This window comes from Barbus barbus, assembly GCF_936440315.1.
Source record: "Barbus barbus genome assembly, chromosome: 36".
In the NCBI taxonomy this organism is placed as follows: Eukaryota; Metazoa; Chordata; class Actinopteri; order Cypriniformes; family Cyprinidae; genus Barbus; species Barbus barbus.
This window is the reverse complement of record NC_136714.1, coordinates 5,594,113-5,610,514: the sequence shown is the minus strand read 5'-3', so window position 1 is coordinate 5,610,514 and position 16,402 is coordinate 5,594,113. Positions and strand designations below refer to the sequence as shown.

General features: G+C 37.0%; 2 protein-coding genes across 3 annotated transcripts; both read left to right on the top strand.

The window, feature by feature from the left end:
- Positions 1-5,146: 5,146 nt before the first annotated feature.
- LOC306856263 (protein ripply1-like) lies at positions 5,147-6,536 on the top strand (the record flags this gene model as incomplete). Its single annotated transcript, XM_079395422.1, has 4 exons — positions 5,147-5,208; positions 5,329-5,407; positions 6,086-6,159; positions 6,335-6,536. The coding sequence occupies 4 exons, from the start codon at positions 5,147-5,149 to the stop codon at positions 6,534-6,536; spliced, it is 417 nt and encodes a 138-aa protein (XP_079251548.1).
- Positions 6,537-8,717: 2,181 nt separating this feature from the next.
- LOC306856259 (transmembrane gamma-carboxyglutamic acid protein 3-like) lies at positions 8,718-16,144 on the top strand. Of its 2 annotated transcripts, none has more exons than XM_079395418.1 (4): positions 8,718-8,794; positions 9,592-9,637; positions 10,220-10,380; positions 12,127-16,144. In XM_079395418.1, exons 2-4 carry the CDS (start codon positions 9,628-9,630, stop codon positions 12,667-12,669), a joined length of 714 nt encoding a protein of 237 aa, XP_079251544.1. In that variant the 5' UTR covers positions 8,718-8,794; positions 9,592-9,627; the 3' UTR covers positions 12,670-16,144. The 2 variants fall into 2 exon arrangements, with proteins under 2 accessions (XP_079251544.1, XP_079251543.1); XM_079395417.1 differs by having other exon boundaries at positions 8,727-8,794; positions 10,201-10,380.
- Positions 16,145-16,402: the final 258 nt, after the last annotated feature.

Genomic DNA, 16,402 nt, shown 5'->3' with positions numbered 1-16,402 from the left:
CTATAAATTTTGAGAAATAGTGATAACTTGGGTCAAACTGAAAAAACAATTATGCTAATACGTTACCATAACACTATTTTCTCTGAAATTGTTTAACTATAAAACAATCATTATATGGTAACACTTTAGTTTAGGGACCAGTTCTCTTAACTATTAGCATGCATATTTACTAGCATATTGACTGTTTATTAGTATTTATAAAGCACATATTAATGCATGACCATATTTTACATCCCTCTTAATACCTAAACTTAACAACTATTAATAAGCAGCAAATTAGGAGTTTATAGTGAGAACTGGTCCCCAATTATATTATAATTCTTTATATTTATTCTATACAATAAATTCAGTTTGAGACAGTCTGCCATGCTTCTAAACTGCTCTGGGTTAAAGCAGGGTCAGTGTTTATTTGTGTGTAGGTGCGGATGTGGGAACAGTGGTGCAGGTTCTGGTACATGTAACTGGGTGTCAGTGGAGAGAGCTGAGCAGCAGAGAGGGTGAGAGAAGTGTGCTCATGGGGTGTCACCCACACACCGCCTCAGATGAGAGCAGAGGTGTGATGCTTGTGTAGATGTGAGAATGACTGGGTCACTGGAATGAAAATCGCTGGACACTCTGACCCTGAGCAGAGGTCAGCCTTATGATGGATGATCATAAACATTTAATTTTTTCAATGGCTACCTGTCATGATAATAATGTAATTGACCTTTGTCAGGGCTGTTTACGTTTTGACAGGAGTGAAAATGAGGCTGAGAGTGATAAGAGTACAGTGTATTTAATGGATCAATTGTTTATCTGAGAAAACATCTTCCCAAAGAAACTTTCAGTAGACAAAAACTCCATGAAACAGTTTTGAAAGTTGTGAGTTTTGAAAATGATGCGATCTAACTTTATACACAATATACTATTGGGAAGACTGTAGTCTATCCCTCCCAGCCTGTTTTCATCCGCATTGAGTTCAATATGGCATCTGCCCTGACTAAAGTCTATGATAATCTAATATTGTCATCCAGGTTTTGAATCAAATATGCAATTTCTCTGAGATTTTTAATTTGAATTTTTGCACGCAAAAGAAGAAATTTTAAAAAATTAACATTCATTCATCATTCACCATAATTATCCCCATAATTTTGTTCTTTCTGTGGAACACAAAAGTAAATGTTCTGAAGAATGTTCTTGCTGCTCTTTCTCATACAATGAACATATATTGTAACCATTCCAAAAAGAATGAAAAAAAAAGTATTATAAGACTACCATAAATGTAATCCATATAACTTGCATGATCTTTGATGGCATTGATGGCACCATGTAAGAATATCTGATTTTTGAATAATATAAGAATATCTGACCAGATTTTTGAGTGAACCATTCCTTTTTCGAGCCTCAATGCTAAAAACACAAAGGATTTCAAGTCTTTAATTTGAGAAGACGGACTGCCCCCTATTGGAGGTTTTTCTAATTACATTAACTTCATTCACCACATTGGCTTTCATTCAGCTTCAGGGCTCTGTCATCCTTCTGTTAACTGAATGATGAATGTGGAGTAGTGAGGTTCAGAGTTGAGAAGTGAAAATGTTGGTGCTGATGTGGGAACACTGATGCTGGTCCTGGAACATGGACGGAGCAGAAGAGAGGGTGAGAGAAGTGTGCTCATGAGGTGTGAGTGCTGGTGTCAGTCTCAGATGAGAGCAGAGGTGTGACGCTTGTGTAGACGTGAGAATGACTGGGTCACTGGAACGAACATCGCTGGACACTCTGACCCTGAGAACAGGTCAGCTGTACCATGAGATATTTAATAGCATAATTTTAAAAATGTTTTACTGTGAGTTTTCTGAATTAGTGTACATTTATTTGATTAGATATATTTTTGTATTTATGTTGATTCAATTAAAGAGACCCATTCAAATTTGTTTAAGAATGAAAAGGTCATTTACCTAATTTTATTCACAGGATGTTAGTAACATTTGTTAAGCATTCTAAATTGCACTTTTTCACTTCACTAGTCAGATGACAGGAGACATGCATCAGTAGGTAAGGAAACAGCTCTAGTTCATTTGTCAGGGTCGTGAGTCAATAGGGCTATTTAACTTATAGGTAACTTAACTAATCTAAAATGCTTAAACTTGCACTAAAAATTTAGTTTTAATTAGGTTTTAATTGACAATGCATCTAAAGAATCTTCTGTAGCTAATAATAATGCTATTGGCTCTTGACTGGTTTACAATGAGGAATGTTGGCCCTTTAGAGGGCTGATGAGGGTCTGTAGCTTTAAAAAGAGCAATCGACACCGATGGCTTAAGCACTGTATTTAATGCAATAGTTTAAGGTTTGTTTGAAACTGACAATGTTGTGAACACTGAAGTAATACTGCATCAGTCAAGTAACTAAATATAAAAAAGCAAGTTAAATATTTCAAAAGAAGACATTCTTTGATTTATATATTTTTTTTACATAAAAGTAATGTGTTTTTCATTTATGTTTTACTTTTACGTCAGAATACAAACGGCAAAAAATGTAAAAGGTAGACATATGCATACAAAAATATTTTCCAGTTATTTCCTCATGCAGTTTAAATTAAGTTTCACCAGTTTCACAAGTGAATTTAAAAGGCAAGTGAAATATTTCAAAAGGAGGCATTGCAACAGCAGTGTGTTTTTTAGTAAATCTGAGATGTGAGAAATCAGTTAACATTTAAATAAACCATGAAATTTCCTCTGAAATAATCCATTACGTGTATTTTGGAATTTACCAGTGCTGTGATCTAAATGATTAAGTCAATCTTGGCTTGAGGGAAAGGCTATGTGCCGGTCACTGCCTTATTAAAATATTTTTAAAACATATAACTTCGTCAGACCAATCAAACAATCAGAACATTAAAAGAAATATTTTTTAACCCAGTTTGTTAGCGAGCTAGATGCAAACTTTAAAATAAACTTTAGTGTCATGCATTTGTCACATAGTATATCTTTCATAAAAAAGAAAGACAAAGGAAATGTATTTGACATCACAAGAACAAGACAAAACAACAAATCACAGATCTTCACTTTTGTTGAATTCTTGGGGAGAACTGATATATAATGCGTGCTGTAACTAATCAATTTTTTGTTATTTTAAATTAAAGATTCGTGTTGACTTGCTTAAAAAAAACACATTGGTCAGGTTTGGGGAGCAGTGGGCTGGTGATTACTGACATTCCTGACCATGGGGGAGAAGATTTTTAAGAGCCGTTAGTGGCAGGGGGTTTCCAAGACTCTGAGATCAGCAAATGTTACAACAGACTGGGACTAGACAGACCCCCATAAGCCAGAACACTCCCAAATGAACAGAATAAACAACATACCACCCTCACTGTCTGCTGCTCTGTGCTTTAGAGGATCTATCTATCTATCTATCTATCTATCTATCTATCTATCTATCTATCTATCTATCTATCTATCTATCTATCTATGCTTTGATCCCTTAAATGACTTTCATTAGTCTAATCTGTGGCCTATAGAATAGACTCGTTTATTTTACATAGGCCTATCTCATGTCTTTGAGGAAATTAACTTTTTCCCATCTATCTGTAAGACTATGTTTGTCTGTCACATCGTTTTCTAATTAGATTAAAGTGAACGACAACACAACCGTTAATTGATTCATTGCATTATCTGTTATCTCAACTCTATGTTTAAGCAATTGCTCGCCGTTATCTTGAGTTGAACATTTGTGCCTTTTGCCTGACTCGGGTCAGTTTGCTGGCGCTATAGGAGGTCGGAGTAACGCAGTCTAGCAAATTTGCTCCTCCAAATGGAGCGTCGAAGTCCATCAAGCCCCTATTAGGACCTCATTAAATTCGCTTAGTGAGATATTTTGCACCCTTCTTAATGAGCTGAAGCGTGAGCGCGTGCTTTTAGACAAACAGCGCGAGACGCCCTCGAACTGACCGCGGATCGGCTTTAGTTCTTAAGCTTCTGGTGACTCCTGCAAGTCTTTACGTTTACAGCTGTTTTAAGATCAGTTTTTGAAGGCAATAACTAAAGGAGCCACAGACAGAAGAGACGGATCCATTAGAAAATCAAAATAAAAGTAGGGTTAGGTTATAGGCCTACGTCATTCAAAGAAAATTCCTTTTTTTAAAGGTTATTTTAAGATAATTTTTTTTTTTAAACATTTAGGCTAATTAGGCAACGCGAGTGACGTTACAATCTTAAGCTAAAAAAAATAAAATAACCAATAGGTCTGTGTTGGGTAGTTATGCCTTTAAATAAGACAGTTTACAGGTATCTCATGCTACTATGGTGTTTATTAACTACTATAGCCTAATAAAAAAAGAGGTTAGAATTTAGAGAATACATTTCTACATACGTTCAGTTTTGCACAGTCGGTTGCTGTACAAAATAAAAAACGGGTAAATAAACGGGTAAAAGTATTACAATTCAATAAGATGACGTCAGTAGTGTTTTTATTGATTCATTTTATTTACATAAGTTCATAATTTGAACAAGAACCCAGGGGACAGAACTTAAAATCTAAAAAAAATAAATAAAAATAAATAAACAATAATAATAATAAATAGGCCTGAGAATTAATAATAACATTGTAGGCCTATTTCCCCTATAGATAAGTAAGAATAGGGCACACGTTTTGGGTTTTATGTAGCCTATGATTTGATCACGCCTGCGTAGTCCTAATTAATGTAGCTTCGAAACCTTATAAATAACTAACTAGCCTATATTATATATGGCTCCACTCCTGTGTCGCCCCCCGTCGTCTTTCTCGCAGATGGTGTGTAAGTTTGCCCCTCCGTGTTGTTGCAAAAACCTCACGGTACCAGATTTCTCACCCTCACGCTGGGGCGCACTGTTTATACAACTGGAGAAGTCTTCACACCAAAATGTCCATAGCAGTCTCTATCTCCATCATTTGGCAAACAGCACCAAACCCCCTCTTAAAACAACCTCAGATCATTTGGCGACGGCATCATCCTCCAGACCCGCCCCTGCAGCTCCAGCTTCATAAAAACCCCGACAGCGACTCTCCTTCATTCATTCGCTTCCCTCCGGAGGATAACGACTCATCCAAGGCGTCCATCGCTCGGCGATCTTCCAAAATAGGACTATTTGGGAATATCTCCCAGCAAAAAAAAAAAAAAAGAGAGAGAGAAATGAATTCTGTGTGCGTTGCTACTCCTCTTTCCAATACAATGAACACCCAGCAGTCTAGCAGGTGAGCATTCTATTCTATTCTATTCTATTCTATTCTATTCTATTCTATTCTATTCTATTCTTTATTTAGAGGTTACCTGTTAGATGCACATCTAAAATATTCCTGTCATTCGATCCACAGCCCAGCTTCCCTGTGGAGACCGTGGCTCATGACAAGAAAGGATGCACAAACTGAATGCCGGAGAACCAAGTTGGCTTGTGTAAGTTTTTTTTCCACCCTGCAGTTCTGATATTTCAATAGAATTTCCATCTGTTGGCTATAGGAATGTTATTAAACTCAGAAAACACATGGTACCGTTATAAATTCCTGTACCTAGTGCTATTTATTAGGCTGCGGGTTAATTCAACCTAACAGCGCAGAAAATTTCAATTTGTTGTATGGCATACAGTTTTTGTTGTTGTTGTTGTTTTTTAGAGTAGCAGGTAGCTTTAGGGTGACAGACAGGCATGTGGTGAGCATTAGGCAGCAGATTGTGTGACTGTGGAGGTGTTTCATTGACACCAAGCCATTTAGTGACGCAAAGGCAAACTGAGCAGCTCTAGCGCTGAGACACTTAGCCATATGGCACCACTGTCTGAGTGTGAACACTGAGTCTGTGCCCAGAGACGAGGTGTAGGGGAAAACAGCTCCCAGAGAGCAAGCGATCACTTGCCAAGATTTAAGCAGACACCTCTAGGTTTGGGAAAGGGAGTTGGAGCCAGTTTCCCACAAACACTTTAGCCTGACACGCTCCATGTCACAGCTTTTGCATCCTGCCCAGGGTGTTTTACACCCACAAAGCTGGCAGTGATATCACCTCATAAACACTGGACAGGAAGCATTGTTTCAGTTGTGTTTCGTACATGTGGTCTTACACATCTTTTCTCACTCTTTCCAGCCTTACTCCAGGCCAGAAGTGCCCAGTAACACTACAACAGATGGCAAAATGCAGTCTTTCCAGCACCCTGTCAGGTCAGTGAGCATTTCATTTTTCTTGAGCAATGGTTTTGTTTTATAACATGCTTTTATTTTGTCTCTAAAACCCTAATCCGTTCCAAATAAGGCTTATTTTACCATGCTAAAAAAATGCATTTCCATACTCTGTTTGCGTAGTTTGTATTTACCCATTTATTTCTTCATACTTTAGACTGTATTGGCCCAGATCGAAATCCTACGACTACCTCTTCAGCGATGGTGAGGCCCTGCTCAGAAATTTCCCGGCGCAGGCCACCATAAACTTCTACGATGAGTCAGACAGTGAGGAAGAGGAGGACAGCTGTGATGAAGATGATGACAGCGACGCTGAGGAGTGTCTTAAACTTAACAGTCACTTCACCAGTTACAACTGAATGTTCATCCTCACCTGTTTTTGCAACAGTGACTTTACGCTGAGGAAAAGATCATAAATTTAACATCAACACTGGATAATGCCACATCGCGCTCTATTAGAGAAGTCGTGCCATCAATAATTCAGTACATGGACATGGTGTTTCTGATGAGCATCTAGAGCACAAGTAGACTGATTTTACTGATTGTTTTATGCAGGAAACATCAAATACATGAATGCAGATTCAGATATGTCTTGCTTAAAAGTAATTCCTGTTAAAAACAGTGAAAATGCAATCCCACATTGGGAAATGTTTCAGAGCGATCTCAGGGTTCTTACCTTCTTTTATATAAAAATCTATTTGTATTCTATTACCCATCCCTAATTTAATAATAGGATTTATGTACATTTTATGTATATATATATGTATTTATGGCATATTTTTTTACTTTTGTACTTTTGATTTAAAATAAAATGTATATTTAAATGAGTACAAACCATGTCTGTTTGGGATTTGTGCTTCTGATAAGTCTCTTTGTGAACTCACTTGAGTCCTTTGATGTTGTCTGAGCCTATCTGTTGACTAGAAGGGGCTCTGCTGTTTGTCCAGGTTTCAAACAAAAGAGCCTTGATAAAGGACACTGTCTGCTATGACAATGTCCCCTTAAGAATGTTGGATTTTCAAGATTGGACTCTTTCTGTTAAAGTCACAGGTCAGCAGAGACCTGACTTGACAGCTTTGCTACTTCTATGAATATATATAGGAGAAAAGGCAATTTCTTATTGGAGGATTTCTTATTATTTCTTATTTATTAACTGCAAGTTCTTTATAAGTGCTTTAGTTTTTTTAGTTAACATAAGAATAAAAAAATAAAAACATAAAAATGAAGCATGACAAAAGATTATTAAAACATAGTAAATAAATAATTTTCACTTTCTAAAAGTGTACTTAAGTTAAGAAATATAGGGTTATACTTTAAGGTGTCTTTGTTACAGTGTAACTTTAAGTACTGGGTAATATTAATTTAAACTACATGTACTTACTATTGGGTCAGGGTTAGGATTAGGACTTGGTTTAGGGTTACTTGCATGTAATTATGCATCATTTATTGTTATTATAATAGTAAGTACATGTAACGTGTAAAAAGGACACCTTAATATAAACCGTTACCAAATATACTAATGAAAGTACATTTGTGACCTTTTATTTAATTAATTTAATATTATCTGCAAAAACTTTTTTTTTCTTAAATATACTTTTACAATTTCATGTACACAAGTGTGCATTTAATAGACTTATGTGTACTTATTTTTTTACAAGGGAAAGAGTGACTTTAAAACTGAGAAACAGGAGTTACATCAGGGGTTTTCAACAGGGGGTCTGTGACCCCTAGAGGGCCTATGGCAGTACTGCAGGGTGTCTATGGATTATTGTTTGACCTCAAACTAATTTTGTGTGAAAAACAAATGGAAATAGGTGTATGTAAATAAATAAATACAATATTAATGGCTTGTGAGCATCATAAAATATGTAAACTCATTAATATGGTACTTCAATATTGCATGTAAGTAGGCTATGGTTACAATGCAATGCTTAATTTCTATAATATACAGCAGGGAATCCCTGATTCATATCTCTGTTCTCCATGGTCCCTGGACTGAAAGCCTACCTCTTAGCCTACTCCTCCATTACAGCAGTGCATTAATAAAAAATAAATAAATAAAATAACAATACCAATGATGGTACAGCTTAATTTGGTTGTTGCATATAAATGTGAGTTTAAAGGTCGTTTTGCAACCTTGTGGCTTACTGATATTACAAAAATCACACAGCTCCATCACAAGAGTTAAAAAGGAGCGGTTCAGCATTGTGGGTAATGCTGTCTTTTAACTCAAGGCGTGGCATCGAGAGAGACCCCTGACTCTATCATCTTCTTTCTCAAATTAAAATGTCACTTGTTGGCACTCCGCGTCCATGACGATAGGAATAAAACATTAATGTTTGGGCATAAACATGCAAGGGTTTCTAGAAACTGTGTCTGAGAAGTGTATACGTGTGCACAGACAGACTACACTACCCAGTTTATTTTTCCCCATTCCCCAAGAAGCATGCCTTTGCGTGTACGAAATCAACGGTAGAATTTCATTGGACAATCAGGGGGAATCCGTGACTCCTATTGGTCCATCCGCACGTCAATCACACGGCATCCGTGACTCATGTGGGTGCTCCCTAGCTGGAAACAGGGATGGAATGGACTAGCAATTGCAACAGCCTGGAAGGTAGGCTTTATTATTATTTTGCATCTCCCTCTAAGTTACAAATGTACACATAATTTTGTATTGTTCGAAGGCAACTAAAAATTTCGCTATGTTTATAAATATACATCTTCAATCACACTGAGAGCCCCTCTGAGTAGTCAAACGGAATATGTGTCTCTTATTAATATTTTATTCGCTTTTAAGAAAGCTATTTGCTTTTAAGAATGACTGTAGGAAATGTAACTACATCACATTGTTTTGTCAATATTTTCTAAAAACACTTGCACTTAGAAGAAAATCTATTTTGCATCTAGCATTTCAAGTATGCTTTGTATGTCTTATTTTTCTTACTCTTGTTATCTCCGTTATTATTTATTCGATGCGGTTTCTAGACATTATTAAACGAGAAATTGCGTTGGGGTGGTATTTTTCGTGTGCGATAAAGCGATAGTAACTCGCGAATTAAATTAATTAGTTAAGGAGTGAGCTCGAGTGATATAAATTTAGCTCGCGCATCTACCCTCTCCGTTACTATGGGAACCTCCTCCCCCATCAGCATATCTTAGACGGGCAAGAGATTATATAGATTTATATAGTAAAGACATCAGCTTCATGATAGCAGTCTTTTTTATATGTTATATTTTAGAATATTTAAGGTATGCCAATGGCCTGGAGTTCATATTTGATTCTCACAGTTAATTTGTTGTTTTGTCTGTCATTTGATAAAAACAAATGGCCATAATTATGATGAATAACAACAAGTGTGCACATAAGAAAACTTTTTCCGACCCTTTATATGCATCTTTTCTTCTCCACAGGTCAAAATACTTCAGATTGAGTTCTCTTGAGGTAGTATGGCAGCAGGTAAGGACCAGTTTTTAACAACTTCATCTTAAAATGTTGAAGTTGGAATAGGGTCATACATTCATATTTCTGTCTGATCTAAAAATAGTGCAGTAGTTCTTGACACGCCTTGTTAAATGTCATAAAGCCTTGATGTAATAGATGATGTGTCAAAGCTCTTTGGGTTCCTTGGGCCCTTCTTGAGATGTGCTACACTCATTTCAGCATTGATATTGGTGCTTATTAATTTAGGAAATAGATTTTATAGTCTGCATGAAATTACCCATATTGAACATTTGTCACAATACCCACGTCTTGTGAACATTTTTCTGTGAATATGCTTAATTTATTTTATTGTTTTGACTTTAATGAGATGCAGAGTGATAAATGGATGGGAAATGATTATCAGAATAATAATAAAAAAGATTTTTCTATCAGTAATTGCAAATTTGATGGGAATAACAAAAAACATTTTGAGTATATGACAGGCCTAATCCACTGGCAAATGCATGAACTGGCAAAGATATGTATGCTACTCACAGGAACAAACAGAGAAACACCTTTGCCCCCAATAAAACATGCAGATGTCTTCCGATCTCTCAGCGTTCCTAGATGGCAAGGATGCAAACTCTCTCCTCAAACGTTTTCCACGGGCTAATGGCTTCCTGGAGGAGTTCCGGCCGGGCAACATTGAGAGGGAGTGCTCCGAGGAGAGCTGCAGCTTTGAGGAGGCCAATGAAGTGTTTGAAAACAAGGAGCGAACGGTAAATCCTGTCTTCATCAGCAAAAGATGTAAACAAATTTGATTTGTTTTCCTGTGTTTGTTTGCGTATTGTTTGCGGATGGAATTTAATATTAAAGGGGTCATGACATGGATTTTTAAATTATTTTAATATGTTCCTTGATGTTTACTTACAATATTAAATACATTTTTTTGCACAAAAAAAAAAAAAAAAAATGTGGAAAAATAATTATTTTCAACCCTCATTCTGAAACTCTCTCTGAAGCAACCTGCTTTTAAGGGGCGTGTCCTTTAAGGCATCTCAGTAATCAGCCACTGTTATGATTGGCTAACGTCATCGCATAGGAAACAGTATCAACGCCCCCTCGCTATTGCATGTGCGTTCTGACAACATGATCAAAATAAAACAGTAATTTTCAGACAAAGCATTATGAAATCATTTACTTATGGATTGTGATGCAGCTGCAGTCAGATATAGTACCGATTCGTCTTTCAAAAAATGTTTGTTTGTGAACTCTCCATGACACTGTGCCTCATTTACAAAGCAAAATGTTCCGACCAATCCCCTGACATGATCTGGGATGCCAATACAAATAAACTATCCACTTGTTTGTTAAGCTGGGATCCTTCTGATATCTGTACAAAGACACAAACGAGCTGTTTAACCCAAACGTGAGTAAGTGTTATGCCGTTAAGCGACTGAACGCCAGTGGGCATGGCCTATGGTAAGAAGATGACTATTTGTTAATGCCTTGCTCTGGAGGCAGTGTTTATGCAAACGACTGCGCCCAGGTGACATCACCTTGCCCCTTGGATCCAAAACGGCTGCTTTTGGAGCTTGATTAAATAAATGCTTTGATTACAATGAGGAGGACATTTTAAGCTATTGAATTTTGGAGGATGTTTTAATGGTACAAAGACCTCTTATATTCTAACAGATCAAGGCAAATTTGATTTCTCATGCCATGACCCCTTTAATGCAAGTCTACTGCTTTACACATACAGATTGTTCCTTTTAGAGAGGTTGTCAAAATACCAGCAAATCAGTTTCAGCAATTTGCTGAAACAGTGCCGTATTAGATTGTACAATATGTGTGCACAAGCACTTGCCAGGTTTGGATGCGTTTACGTAAGAAATCTGCTGTCACAGAATTTGAGCCAGTCACAAAGTTCTTGTAAACCAAAGCAATTACTCCACAGACCACACGCTTTACCTACATGCAAACATGACATACAGATCTACAATTTATAAGTGGGTGTTTCTATTAAGTGTTACTTTTGGCCCTGTAGACTTTTAGAAAATTAACTTATTTTTGTAATTTCTTTTTGGACATTTTTAGCTCAGTTCCATTTCCATCACATCGTCAATTAGATGTTGTGTTTAATGGCATTCTGTGGTGGAAAAAAAGCAATGTGTATCACATTTTACACTTTTTTGGAATAAAATGGCCTAATGACTAGCTTAGCTTTTTATTTTTTTTTCATAATTTTACTAAATTACAGCTTTAGTGCTATCTTTGTTTAGTTTTTTTCATACATCACATTTTGATTGACACTGGGGTCTCCTTGGTAAACAAGTATACTATCTGGTTTAAAATTATTAAGGTCAAATTAGAGTGCAGTTGGGTTTCAGAAATAAAAATCCTCTAAATCTAAAATCCATTTGCTCTATTGGGAAACTGCAAGAAGTATAAAACACAGAAGGCCACTGCAATTGAACAGTTTCATGTGTGCAAGTGGCTTATATCATTTATCACTTCATTCATAGATGGAGTTCTGGAAAAACCGCAGCATCTACACAGTGAACAGCAATGCTGATTCCCGCTCAGAGCGCCCAGACACTGTGTACATGGTGGTGCCTCTACTGGGCATGGCTCTTCTCATCATCATTGCGCTCTTCCTCATCTGGCGCTGTCAACTGCAGAAGGCCACGCGCCGGCGTCCGGCCTACACCCAGAACCGCTATCTGGCTAACCGGAACGCCCGCAGCCTCCCACGCATCCTGGTGCACCGCGACCCTCCCTCGCATTCAGAGAACTCTCACGCCAATGACAGGCCCAGCGTGGTGGTCAGCAGTGGCGGGGCTTCAGTCACGCCGCAAGATGCCCATCATCACACCAGCCACTCTCAGAACAATCACTCCCTGTATGTACAAGATTCATCTTTGTCCGTGGCTTCTCACCTGTCCGGAGCGACCCCACCGCCATCCTACGAGGAAGTTACCGGCCACTTAGAGAGCAGCAGTGATGAGACGACAGCCCCCTACAGTGATCCTCCGCCCAAATATGAGGAGATAGTGCTAGATAAGTGAGAGCTTTCATAAAAGAGGACACATATTGCGTTAACCAAACGTTAGGGATGCACTGGTTCCCAAGCACTTATCCTAATGTGGCTCTCACTCTGAACAGAGTGTGCAGGCTATGTATGTGACGGTCTCCTTGTGTCGTTGATCGGTTCGTGGACTGCACTGGTAAACGTGGTTGTTTTTCAAGTCGCAAAGGGTCCTCCTGCCTTCACAGTCATGCAGGCTTCTCACCATTTCTGTGTACCTTTTCACTCTTCCTTCGACCTTTCACACCACAACCAATGGCGGCAGTGGCTGCCCTTCAGAAAGAAAAATGTATAGAAGTAAGTGAAGAAGAGATGTATCCCTCACCGAGTTGCCAAGTTGTGCGCTGCATGGTAATCGGAGCTTCAGAGCCTGCTAGGAATCGAAAGGAGTGTTCATGCGGGAAAACAAGATGATGTGCCAAATCTAATGGGTGTATCGTAGAAATTTTCAGATACACTGAATATTTATAATGTGTGTGTGCTGTCCTTTCTTGTGTTCATAAAGTCATGATTTCACCACGTATACTAATTCCTGTGAATTCTTATACCAGCAGTATCTCTGATCCATGCCAACATCCTTAGAATTAGTAATACACTCTTACATGTCAATTGTAACACAGATGGGACAAAACAAATGCAAAACACATCTAAATCACATATCTGTAAAATTGAAGACCGTCGTGGAAAATGCACTCACAGGCATGCACACAATTCGATTGTTTACAGACACATACACAGAATTTTCATAGAATGTAATGCGTTTGTTTGGTGTGGAGCTAGGCCTTAGAAACATGTAAGAATAGTCAATCAAATCGTCTGCTCAGTTGCTTGTGATTTTACGGTTATTGAGAGATTTTACCTCAAACGCCATGCACACACAATCACTCTCTCCCAAGACACAAATGCACAAAAACGCACACATAAAAAAACTGTGTTTGGGGCCCAATCATTGGATAATACAACATTCCAGGCCCTCGATTTTCTTGTTTTGTTGTTCTCCCCGTTGTTCTCAGACTGTTTACAATGTGTTTTATTACCCTTTTTCTTATAACAGCGTAAAAACTGTGTGAATTTGTACAAAGCTTTCTGTGGCTTTTGACATCACCAGGTGCTATTCTGTACTATAATGCTGCTTGTTCTCACCTTGTTTCCCTCCTCATCACTATCTCTTCGTGTATACGGCTTGTGCTCTAACTAGTCAACCAAACTGCCCATCTATTACATGTGGCTGAATCATGTTTTCCAGCTCAGGTTTAAGCCAATGAACTGCTGCCATTGTAGTAAATGTGAAAATAATCTCTCACACTGCCAATTTTTGAGTGACTGGGATATTCGACTTGAGGCGTGGTCACATTTACCAAGGATCAATGAATTTTTGCGTGCAAAATGCAGTTATTTGCGCTGAGGGCGTAAGATTGCCTTAAGCAGATTTCACATCGTTCACTCAAATTAGCCGGTTTGACTACAAAATTTTACTTTAGCGTTGTGATGGGAATATCGCCGTATCAATCCAATATAAATTTAAACGTGACATTGCAAGGCGTCAGTGGGTTGATGGGCAAAGCACTAAAACTAACAAAGCCTTAATATAATTGTGCTGAAATCACTGTATTATAAATTGCTAATGCAAAATGGGTTAGAACTTTAACATGACCAAACGCTTTCATCCAAATAGTAGATTGAACGGATTGAATATATATATACAAGCAAGTGGGGTTTGACCTTGCTTACTTGGATTGGGGCTCTGCTCAGGTCTCTTGGGCCTCTTACTCCAATCAATCCCACAATGCCCTGACAGACTGTCTTTTGCGCTGAAGGAGCACCCAGCTCAGTAAACGGCCTTGATAATGGCTGGCACGGACTGCAGATCAGTTTCAGGCTTGGTTGCTGTTGAAAGACTGATAAAAGAATAGCATAGACAACTCACTATAGAAGATGATGAGCGTTAAGAGTTGTAAGTTATGGCTGAACGTCACAATGTCTCATAAAACAACAGGTTTCTATTGTAACAACATCATGTCCGAGGTAGCAAGAACTGAAGATAATTTCAAGTGTGGTTTATCTTTGTGTTTATTTTAGACCATGAGAGAACTGTATGCGTGAAGAAATGTGTCAGAGAATATGTGTGTGTGTATATGTGTTCATATCTATGCCTGTTGCCAGCACTCATGTTCCTGTCTAGCGTTTGTGCTAGTAAGAATGTGCCACAGAAGCCACAGGCTTTGGTTTATATGCTAAATATATGTGTTATATCCTAAACCAAAACATAATCCATCATTGTTGTTCTTCATGCCAAATTGCATGATTTTTTTTTTTTTAATCTTTCATTATTTTTTTTATATATATTTTTCCAACTTTGCTCTAATTATCTTAGATCTGTTTGTGCTGGTTACAACAATTTTGCATTTAAATGTAAACATTTTATGAACATAAGCACTGGTATTGAAATGTATAATTGTGACAGAATTGTACATTTGTGTATGTCTCGTATCAAATTTCCTTCATTTTAGGCATCATGATAATTTCTATACCAAATGGATATAATATACTCAAATATCCATTTAGTGTGAATATACATTGCATATAATCAGTTGCACATGAAAGTCAGTAAATGATGCATGAATCCAGTTTTATTTTTTTTATTTTGCTTTAGAAATATTTCTTCATATTTAAGCTTGAATATAATTAGGGAACAAATTATTACAGCTCTGTGAGCTCAGTTTTATTGATGTTGAGTGCTTTGTGTTTTGCCACACAGACTTGTTAAAAGTATTAACTATCAATTAAGTATCTCACCAAAGAAAATTATTGTTAATTGCTCTTTAATACTTTTAATTAGGCTTTAATTGTGTTTAATAGACCATTGACTTTAAAAACAGCCAGAAGTCTTTAGAGTCTTCCATGACAAATCTATATAACTTTTTTTAAAAGATTTGTCTCACATGGATCTTAACAGAGCTTCCAATGAGATTGACATGTTTTGAAAAAATTATGTTGTTCCTGTTCTGTCACAAACATCATATATGAATCATTTCATTACATTTAAACAGTACATATCATATCTGCTTAATGGAAGAGTTGTGATTAGAGAACTTATTTTAGTATCACTGAGGTACTATTATAGTTTGTGTTAATATTTTAAATTAGTTTTCAATTTTTATTTTCCATTTTAATTTTTCTATTTGAATAATTTTGCGTTTTTGTCATTTAGCCTATTATTTTTTAATGTCTGCATAGTTTTATAGTTCATTCTATATAGGTTTTAGTTTTACTTATACACTGAATATGTTTTACAGTTTTTAGTTTATTTTAGTGCATTAAGTTAACAAGCTGAAATAATTTTTTTATGTTTAATAACCCTGTTAGAAAAACACTACGTTTACATTTTGCTCATAAATGTGGATTTATGGACAGTTTATATCCAAAACATCTGTATTTGTTAAATAAAGGGAGATAAAACAACATTTCACATGTATGTTACTTCTGAGAAATGTTTTCCCTTCCCTGAGATCACACTATTAATTGAATGTTCCAATGCCAATTTCCTTTTTGTGAAAGCTTCTCCACATTTGCTGGCTTTACATGGTGAAAGTGAAACTTTAATGATGCATAGTGCTAAAGCCACGTTAAAATGAAATGTTTACAGCCACATGAAGCTGTTAGAAAGCATATAGATTGAGGATTTCCTAGAAGCAAGGATAAAACATTTTGTG